The sequence below is a fragment of the Monopterus albus genome, unplaced genomic scaffold (genome assembly GCF_001952655.1).
Source record: "Monopterus albus unplaced genomic scaffold, M_albus_1.0 scaffold18.1, whole genome shotgun sequence".
Classification (NCBI taxonomy): domain Eukaryota; kingdom Metazoa; phylum Chordata; class Actinopteri; order Synbranchiformes; family Synbranchidae; genus Monopterus; species Monopterus albus.
In genome coordinates this window covers 8,073,975-8,084,682 of record NW_018127898.1, presented here as the reverse complement: position 1 = coordinate 8,084,682, position 10,708 = coordinate 8,073,975, and the positions used below count along the sequence as shown (strand labels likewise).

The window sequence follows — 10,708 nt, the reverse complement described above, 5'->3', positions numbered from 1 at the left end:
TTAGTAGAGCAGGATTGTGAAGGTAATGGGTACTGAGTGGCAAGAATAATGGAACCCCTGTAGACTCTAATCCAATCCAAGCCCCTGACTTTAATGAAATGTGTAGTTTTAAATTGTTGTTTTTACTCAGTAGCGGTCACGATTGAAACTTTGGATTTTAGCATTGAAATTTTATGCCTTTGCGCCTGTGATAGCTGTGGCCAGAGTCATCATGGCTTTAGCTGGCCCATTCTTGTCAGCATGATATGCCAGGAACGCCTTCAGGGAGTTTCTTCAAATTTAGCACAAGGATGAACAGATTAGACTTCTATGGTCAATGGTCAAGGTCAGTGTCCACATGTCTGGCCCATTTGACTGGTTGGCGGAGTCACATAACTCTAGCAGTAATTCTAGTTGTATATTTTAAGGAGTTTCAAATGTTTTTTGCTCCAGTAAATGGGAGGAACAAATTAGTAGAGACATCTTTCAATATAATTGACCTGAATGTATCCCACACTCACCTCAAGAAAATTGCCTAAATTCTTTTTCAAAATATTCTCTACATAATTCTGATGAGAAAAAATATAGTGAACATAATCTCAGTGTTCCCAGTGGTAGCCACAGTCCCGCTGACGACTTAGTAGTCTCAATAAAAGCTGAACTGAATTGTAATATTTATTAGGTTAGAGCTGTTCATATTTTTCTGGTCACTTGATCTACATTCTGCACAGCCCCCTCATGATGGCTGCTGGCGATAAAGCATATTATTCCTCTAAGCCCTTTGTCAGTGTTACAGGAGCAGGTGTGAGTGTATATATAGCCTGGGATACTCCATCTAATGGCTCATAACACAGGGTGCTGGGCTGTGTACTGTATGTCATGCATGTGCATGGTAAACTTATGTGTGGGGTTATAACCTGTGACTTTAAGGAAGTGGATAAAAATGGTTCCTCATTTCTGTTTGGTGTCACAGGGATTACAGTATGGGTGTGACTACAGAGGAACCATCACCTTTCACTGCCGACATAACAGGCTAGGAAGTGACCTATCCAACACATATGTTTATAGTTTTTTTTTTATTTGTTGTTGTTGGTTTGTTTTTTTTTTTTTTACATCCTGGTGGTCCTGGTACTGGGACCAGGTTGTATCCGTTCTTTTGTTGTATAAACCTGTGCCATTTTGGGAAGGTCATTGAGCGTGGCACATTTGGCTCTCCAGAGCTCACCAAATAACTAAGATTGATAGTACTGCATTTTTGTGCTTCTTGTGTACCACATCAGCTTTAGCAGCGTTGCAGTTCTGAACCTTTGGAACAGGTTCAGTGACATCACTGTTGACTGAGTCATCATTATTTTTTAATTTAGAGTTTTGAGGCAGAAGTAAACATTTTACTTTTTGCTGTAGTTCTTTGACTCTTTCTCTGGCCTAATGATAGGGACAGGGAGAATTCATTTAGTGCATTTCTTTTTTTGGGTTATTCATTTTGACCTTGTGATTGTGGAGCTATCACTGATTAAATTTGGTTATCTTTATTAGGGCAGGAATAATGAAGAGTGTGAAACAGGCTGAAAGTCAACTTAATCAAGAGTGAGTGTAAGGGAAGTGAATAATGATGTTAGTTGGGGTAATGGAGAAATTGTCACAAAGGGTCTTTCCAGAGTTGCCAGGAAGCAACATGTCCTCATTTTCTCTGTTATGTCTTTAAGAAATGCCTTGGGCTTATTAACATTTCTAACAACCAGTCATCTATGTTTTTTAAGAGTACTGACATTACCACACAAATGTCTATTTGAATACCTACAAATTTTGATCTTTTCTCATTTGAATTACTGCAGACCAGATGTCTACCCACCTTTTATTTGCTCAAAGTAGTGGGTGGTCTTTAACCATTTCTAGGAGATGAGAACACGTTATCCTCATTCTTGTATTCACTGGCTTCCTATGAGCTTAAGAGCCAAGTTTTATGATCAAATTGAAAACTTCACTAATACCTTTAAAGGCACTGCATGGTCAGGCTGTCAGGTACATTTTAATGTGTAATCCCTCATATGTCGTAGGTCTTTGCAGGGTCTTTTGGTTGTTTCAGCAGTTCACTTCATTACCAGGGGTGACTGAGCTTTTTCAGTCTGGGCCCCTCACCTTTAGAACCTCTTGTCTGCCTTTCTCTTGTCTCCACTCAAGATTCACTTCCTTGTTTTTTCCTTGAATTTTCATTTATATCAAGTTTTTCATGAGCAGATGAAGGTCACATGTAAGCTCAGTAGCTGTTACAGTGTGATTTGTTCCACAGCACTTTTGGGGCTTCTCATCATTGCAAGCATCAAAGTTCATTCTTGACCTTGGAAATAGCTGTTTGGAAAAACAGGTAAAAATCATGTCCTGCTTTTTTAGATTCTATTCTGTTCTGTTCAGTTTGTATGGTGCCACATTACAGAAAAAGTCATCTCAGGGCACTTTACATATTATTATTATTATTATTATTATTGAGGAAAAACCCAACAAATCCCCCTTGAGCAAGCACTTGAGAGGAAAAACTCCCTTTAACGGAAGAAACCTCTGACAGGACCCCAGGCTCTTGGTGGGTGGCCTTCTGCCTTGACTGGTTGGGGTGAGTGGATAGAGGAGAGAGGAAAGAAAAGAAAAGCAACAAGACACAACAAACAAAACAAAGTAATCAAATGTTGAGCAGGTTAATGTGGTTAAGATGACAAGTCCTTAAGGTGCTATGCATAAAGTCTTAACTTCTCCTGAGTTTGCATGTGAACAGATTGATCTCCATGGCAGCTGAACTCTATGATTTGGTTGAGAGCTCTGGAAAAAAATCTAGTAAGTGCACCTTGAGCTGAGAACCTTCAGTCAGCATTGCTTTTTACTCCGCATCTTGATATTTACAGCCTACTCTTGAAATTACTATATTTGTCAAAACTGAAAGTACATATTGTCAGAGCAGGAGAATCAGTGCCAGCAGGGAAGGAATAATGAAGAGTGTGAAACAGGCTGAAAGTCAACTAGTCACTTAATCAAGAGAGTGTAAGGGAAGTGAATAATGATGTTAGTTGGGGTAATGGAGAAATTGTCACAAAGGGTCTTTCCAGAGTTGCCAGGAAGCAACATGTCCTCATTTTCTCTGTTATGTCTTTCACTATCTCATTTTCCCTCCTTCCCTTCCTTCCTTGTATTTGCCACTTGCTATTGTAGCAGTGGAAATCCCCAGTTTCCTTAAAAACAGGGCCGTTCTTCTCGGAGATCAGAGCTTTGTTTCATTAACTTCTCCTGTTTTCAGTATCTCAGGAATGTACACTACTGGTCAAAAGTTTGGGGTCATCTAAGTTTTTCCAGTTGTAATCATGATATTTAAGCAGTTCAAATCCAGTGAATAACCTTAAATGGTAAAAAGCTAAGAAGTCAACTGCTACTAGAGGTAAAACAAACACACAAAAAAAAACTCTCCAAACACTAGAAATGTATGTAAATGCCATATACAGTAGAACAGGGATTATATGAATGGTTAACTTCCATGTTTTCTGCAGCACTGGAAGTAAATTAAGCCTTGAAAATTGATGTTAACAATTCTTACAGGTGACAAAATTTATCTGTACAAAGGCATTGTTGGAAAAGACTGTTACTACATCTTCTGAAGCATTATCTGGAAAAAGGCAATTAACAAATGAAGTCAGAGTTTTTCAGGGTATCATCCTATAGTAAGATAATAAGGATAATGAACCAAAAATCTCAGTAGCAGTGCTGTCTATCCCAACAATATTTGGTTTCAGCTGCAGAAAGAATGCTGTATGTGTGTTTGGATGTTGACCAACAATAATAACACCTGTACAAATGGAAGTGTCCCCAAATGTTCTTCCCATAATGCATACCATACCTATTCCGCAACCCTCAGCACATACTGTATGTCACTCATTCCTGCACAGACTCATTAACAGCAATGTACATACTTATGGTAGCAAGTGTGTGGGTATCATTCAGATGGAAGACGAGCAGGCTGAAACTCCAATTCTCCCTCAGCAACAGTAAGACAAGCTGCCATGATAGCTGTTATGTAACCTCAGTGTTAAGCCTGCTGTTACTGGCTGATCTATAGTACCACAACACCTCCACCCAACTCCTAGCCTAAGGTCACCTGTGAAAGCAGTCACTCTCTCTCATTTCTGACAGTCTTACTTCCTCTCTTGTTGTGCGCTCAGTCTGTGGGCTGGATTCTGTGTAAAGAGAGTGGGATAAAGCAGAGTGATGGTTCGCCCATTGGTAGAGGTTATCTCATTCCTCCAGAAATAGAAATGTGATAAAATGCAAAGCAGTGGAAAACGAGACATGGCGGGCCTTGCCGCCCACACTGTCAGGCCAGATCATTGCATTCACTGCATGTGGTTGTGTTTCCTTCACGTGCATGTGGGCTTCTTTCTTTGGGAGACTGAGAGGCTAAATGGACCAGATGGAAATGAAGCTTCTGTTTTATTCTGTGATGTAATCCAGTGTGCTGAGGATGGGACTGAATATATCACCCACAAATGAAGTTAGGGTTACAGTATATACTGTAACAGATTGGGTCTATGCAGGGGAAAGTATTGGTCTGACTATCTGTGTGAGAGTACTGTATTTGAACTCTCCAAGCTCTCCATTCATGTGTTAAGCCAGCCCATCACAGTCTCCTCATTATCTTGACCAACTACTGTTTGTTTGGCAAAAAATTGCTGCATCCTCTGTTGTTTTTCCCCTTATACATTTCTTCTGACCTCATCCCTGTCGCTCCTTTTACAAATATTTCTTTGTTCATTTCACTTTCACTGTCTGTTCTTCATCAACTTTACCAGTGTACAACATATCCAGCTGCCATTCCCTCCACTAACTACCTCCCAAGCTATTTCTGATAGGCTCTGCTTGTCAGGAGACTCTGATCTGCTGTTTTTTTTTTTTTTTTCCTCCATCAACAGGGGGAGCTGCAGACATTTCTCAGCAACATGCAGCACTGCCCCGGTTTCTTTAGCTTCATGCTGCACGATTCTTGGGGTCCAGCCAGCTCTCGGGCAGCAGTTACATAAGAACCAACAATTTTCTTTCCTTTTTCCTCAGTTTTCCTGGAATTTTAAACTCTCCACTGATATGTCACCTTCAGTGGTAATTGGCAGTAAAAATGCAGCAGAGATTTCCTCCTGGAGGTGGTAGCAGTAGTGCACCTCGACCAATACTAGGTAGACGGGCCAAAGGAAACTGGGGGTTTTACTTTTAGTGGTGAGCATGCACTTCAGCCGATGTAACACGTGTTTATTGGCTGTGGTCTGCCTCTGCTACAGGGCAGAGGGCCAATTTTATATTGTCAGCAGAATGTTATAGTAAACCTTTCCTCTAGCCTTCTCCTTGAAGACTTGTTTCTTGGATTATGAACAGTCAATTTCCTTATGACCTAACAGTGAGATGAGATAAAGCAGTACTCACTTTGTCTGGCTGATGTGGGTTAAGTCTCTCAGCAATGCTATTCTAAACAAAGGGATGGTTTGACTTGAGGCAGCCCCTCGAGAAAAGTGCGTCATGCACGGAGAAATGCACAGAATTTTGTGGTCAGTGAGATTATATGACCTCAACTGTCTCTTTTTCTGCAAATGCCCTGGACCTCATTTTGTTTGTCTGGCATTGTCACTGTGGAGATCTTATCTCACATTCTGGGAAGCATAATAAGTAGAGCTGATGGTGACAGTCATGGAATCAATCCGTCCAGCTGATGCATCTTTTATACGCAAAAAATTCCAGACGAGCTGTTGACTATATTAAGTCAGATCTAGCAAACATTGGTTATTATGTTCCATTACTCAAAACAGTAGTTACATTTCAAACAAAATTGAAAGGTATTAGAGACGTGCTGAGCACAGCCTTGGTGATGCATGATGCATCACCATTTTTCTCTGGAAATAAGTGTGTTGATGCAAAAGAAGCCTTGATATAGGGAAATTCCTGTCCAGTTGCACAATTATTCAGCATAAAGCAGCAGACTGTGTTACAGAGGGTTACCTGTTTAATATTTAGTTGCTCACGCTTGCTGTCTCATAGAATTGGGGTTTTGTGACTATATGTGTGTTTATAGGTATCTTTATAAGCTTTGTCAGTTAAATGAGTTGTTTACTTTGTTGAACAACTGGATTTGAAGGCCTCTGCACTCTCATGTTATTTTATTCTGTTTCATTTCACTTTAAATTCAATTGTATGAATATTAAGGGTGTTAGTATTAAAGTGTGAAGAAATGCATTGCATATTATTATTTAATGTTTTATTTAAACAACTGACCTCCCATTAACTGATGGTTAACCATCAAAGTTAACATTGGTGCTTGTCTTCATTTTTCTCTTTAACCCCTTGTTTTTTTTTAGTACTGAATTTGCTTTGTGTGTTGTATTAGTTTGAGAAATCTACTGAAAATGGGCTCAAAATATTTACTGCTCAGAGATTAAATGTGCTTCAGATTTTGAGGGGAAATTTTTATTTAGTGATCAGGATTTTTTTTTTTTACCTGTGCCACATCATTTAGGTTTTTATTAAATAGATTTCCAATAGCAAAAAATGTGTCAGTTGTTAAATTGAGCCACATTCCCCAATGTAGTCAATATCTGCTGGATTACAGAAGATGTCATTCTCACGTGGCCTTCATAATAACCTTTGTAAATGGAAATTGGTACTCAGATGAGTTTGCATATTTTTGCTTTTACTGGCTCTTTGATATAAATTCAGTGTAGGCAGCTGGAGGTTAATGCTAAACACATCACAGTGTAGCATTGTAGGCAGCGGTCTATACTGTGGTGAACTTCACAGCATTTTTTTGTGCACTTACATGCTTTCTTTCTGCAGTAGGTTAATGCTGTTTATGATTCACTGCGCCATTGCCTACATGCATGAAAACACATAACACCAGATACACAATTAAATAAGATTTTTTTTTTTTTTTTTTGCACTTCAGGAAGCAACATGATTTTTGTCTGTGTTTTCTCTGCCTCTGGGTCTTTAAGTCACACACAGTTATGATGTGCAGTTGTGAGTTACTGTGCAGTAGATCATTATAGAGATTGATGCATCAGTAAATATCAGGCAAAAAGTTTGTTGCAGTACTAGGTAGAGGTTTTAGGGAGCATGCCACTCTTTGGAGGCAGAGGCAGCATAAATAATTCTACATCTTCTAACTTTGACTAACATCATCCTTTTATTTCTAATCAGCTGGCACCTCCACCTGAGCCTGAAGTCCCTACTGAGGTGTGTTTAAGACCCATATTGACCTGCTAATATGGGTCTCTGCTGATCAGTGGTCATTTGACATATTTGCATACTAACTCCATCCATTACACTTGTGTTTAGTCAAACATCTATTTATCTAAATAGATGAGTCACAACATTTGTGTTTTTCTTCTTGAGGGCCCCCTTGTGTGTATTGCTCTCTATGTGGAACTTAATTTATGCTACATATCAGTCCTTTGTGCCTTACCTGTCACCTATTCTGCCCTCCCTCCTGCCATTAGCTCATCTTTTCATCTGCCTTTTGCCTTTTGAGCAAAGTCCAAATTCCACACCTATTTTTTGTGTGTGGGTTGGGGGAGTAATGTCATGGGTGAGGCATTTTTCTGTGCCAGATTGGTGCTTACAGTGTGTATCTCAGCTTTTATCACTCCCCCATGGCGTGTCTTTCTGTGTAACTGTGAAGTAATGAGGGTGTCGCAGTTAGTATGGATTTTCACACAGTGGACTGTCAGGTGTGGGGATCTGAGCCTTCAGAGTTTTCATAAATTGAATAAAAAATGGTGATATAAAATTTGAGGTTTGAAATAAGTTATGAAACAAAATTTTCTTGATAAGCAACTCTGTGTATGTACAGAGTGGATAATGGATATCAGTCTGCACAAGGCCTGCATGATTTTGACTTGACCTCAAGTCTTTCCTGACACAACCACTTCCCTCATAACTGTACGATCTAGTTTGAACCTGGTTCTTTCATGCTAGTAAAGCTAGTTTTTAATTTGCACTGTATTCTAATTTTTTCCCAAATTTCCTTTCTGGACTTTTTTTTTTTTATTTTACATTCATTTTCTTCTTATTTTATTGCTTTCTGATAACTCACCTCCCCTTTAAGGAGCTTGATCCCAACCAGCCTCAGAAGCAACTGGAGGATCAAAGGAGGGTAGGTACTGAGTTTGGTTTGCTGTGGTCTGTCCCAGGCCTCCATCTTATTTATGGTCAACTGAACGACTTGATGTCTTTACAGTCCCACCGATTCCCTAGCATGGCACTCACTCACTTCCCTTTCAGTTATATGATATGTAACATCAGAATCAGAATCAGCTTTATTGGCCAGGTGTGTTGGACACACGAGGAATTTGACTCTGGTACATCGGCTCTCAATATGTAACATGTGAAGCAGATTAACAGATAGACCTTTAACTTCACAGCTTGTGACATGTTTGGCCCACAGGGACCATGTAGGTGACTGTGCTGCTCTGATTTATATCAAACCAATATGGGTCAGTGCTAAATGTTGGCATATGTTGAGAAGGGAGAGGCCACATTATGGTTTTGAACATCACTGACTCAGGTCAGTAAGAAAATGGTGTGTTTCGACTGCATTTTTCGACTTTCATTTTTCTTATTAGGTTTAGGTTTAAGGCCAAAGAACTTTTAGGTGCTTTTTTGTGTATTTTAGTTATTGTTTTTAATTACATTTTTATTTATACAGTATTTCTGTATAACTGCAATATTTCTAAAGTTTTTTATTTATTTTGCATTGAGCAGCTCTTAAAAGGACCCAAGTAGCATGAAAAACAAAAGGCAATGCTTTCACATGGAATAGATGTGATTTTAAAAGGAGATTGGATGTGATCAAGAATGCATTTTATAACAGGTTTTCCTGAGGAGGTTTACATACAGGTCTTTAACTCTTTACACTCTTCTTTTGTGTACTTTCTGATGTGAGACTTAAAATTATTAAGTGTAAGCTTTCATTATTTGTGTTATCCTGTACTGCTACTTTAGCACAGTTGCACTGACATTGACTTCCAGCTCCGTTTCTGTAAGATGGTGTGGCTTCATCTCCTAACATCCATTCTTGACGACAGGGAGAAGCTCTGCGACAGGTCCTGGTCAATCGATACTATGGGAATATCAAACCTGGCCAGAGGAGAGATAGCCTCACAACCTTCAGCAATGGTCCACTTACTGCTGGAGCACAGGGAAAATCACCTACAGGTGTGTGTAAGAGTACAGATTCAGTGTGTCCGTATGGTTATGCTCCTATAGATAAGTTCAGGAAACTGGATCAAGATTAAAATTTAAATTAAATATTAATAGAATTTATACATACCAGCTGTAATATGGCACCCATAGTAAAAATAAAAAAGCTGAAAGGTTTTACACAATTGAAACATTATAGGACCAAGAGAAAAGATGGAAAATATTAAATTGTTTGGTTTGTACGAGAAAGGAAACTTTACACAAAACTTGGGAATTTTCAGGGTCCCTTAATGTTAAAGAAAATCTTTTAACCCCTGCTAATGTGAAATCAGCTCAAGTAAACGGAGGGCACAGACACATTTAAAAATAATTTCTATTTCATTAAACCAAAGCACTGTTGTATAGTCTTAACAGAAGTTCAAATACCTTTACCATGAATGAAGTGAAAGAAAGTGTTCATAAATTATATGTCGTAAATGTTTGTTTTACAAAGAACAGTCATAGTAACATACCACTGAAAATTTCCAGTGGGTAGCAGAAAACACGAGAGTTTTTACATGGGTTGACATCGCCCATCTGGATTATACTTGGTATGCAGCAGTAAACCTTTTGTGCATATGTGCTCTGGGTTCATGAGAGTACATTTACAGGATGCCAAACTGAAGTCTCTCAGTCTGAGCCTGACAGCTGATATTGATTTATTCCAGCACGTTGCTTGGGGTGTCTCATCACAGAGATGAGTCATCATTCTCTAATAATTGTGAATGAAGAAAAAAAAGCAATGAGATCTTATTCACAGCTATGGCCTTGTACTCCTTTAAGCACTTGGACTTCACCTCTCCTCCTAAACATAACGTAGGTTGTGTTGTTGCCAGGCAACTAGAGAGCCAAGCTGCATCTAGAATGGGATGTGTTGTTGATTCAGTAGCTTGCTCAGCCAGAGATGGCTCTGATGGGTGTTGTTATCTCACCACAGCTACCCTGGCTGGCTGTGCTTTTCAGCAGCAGTAGAAATTATAGACGGATTACAGACACATGTAATGTTATGTTGTTATTTGTATGCTGTGGCTGAATGGATAGAAAAGACACCTGTGGCTCATTCTGTGCATCACAAGCAAGACTTCAGATATCCTCTGGACGCTTCATTAAAGCCACTATATGTACTATTTCTGTGAGGATAGCATCTCTCTGGTTACTCTTTCTTTATGCCACTCATTCAATTCATTTTCCTTTATGCTCTCAAAATCCAGCCTAATAATCAGTCAAAGGGCACTTTCACATTAGGGATCCAGGCCTGGTTTCAAGTACACTTGACCCCAAAGTCAGGTTCAGTTTGATCAATGTAAACACAAGCATACCGGACTCGTGCACTATGCCTGAGTCCACTTGAAGAGGTGGTCTCGAGCATGATTCATGTGTACACAAGTATGGTCTGCTGGAAAGGTGAACACAACCATGCTCAAACAAGGAAGTGGGCTGCTACGCGACGTCATAACTATTTGACTCTTTCGGCATT

The 10,708-nt window shown here is 39.4% G+C and overlaps 1 protein-coding gene across 1 annotated transcript in view; it reads left to right on the top strand.

Moving 5' to 3' along the window:
* The window catches only part of itpr1b (inositol 1,4,5-trisphosphate receptor, type 1b), an 87,408-nt gene that overhangs the window by 37,499 nt on the left and 39,201 nt on the right, over window positions 1–10,708 (top strand). The window contains 3 exon segments of the mRNA XM_020593181.1: window positions 7,192–7,227; window positions 8,099–8,146; window positions 9,078–9,207. Coding sequence (XP_020448837.1) covers window positions 7,192–7,227; window positions 8,099–8,146; window positions 9,078–9,207 — 214 coding nt within the window.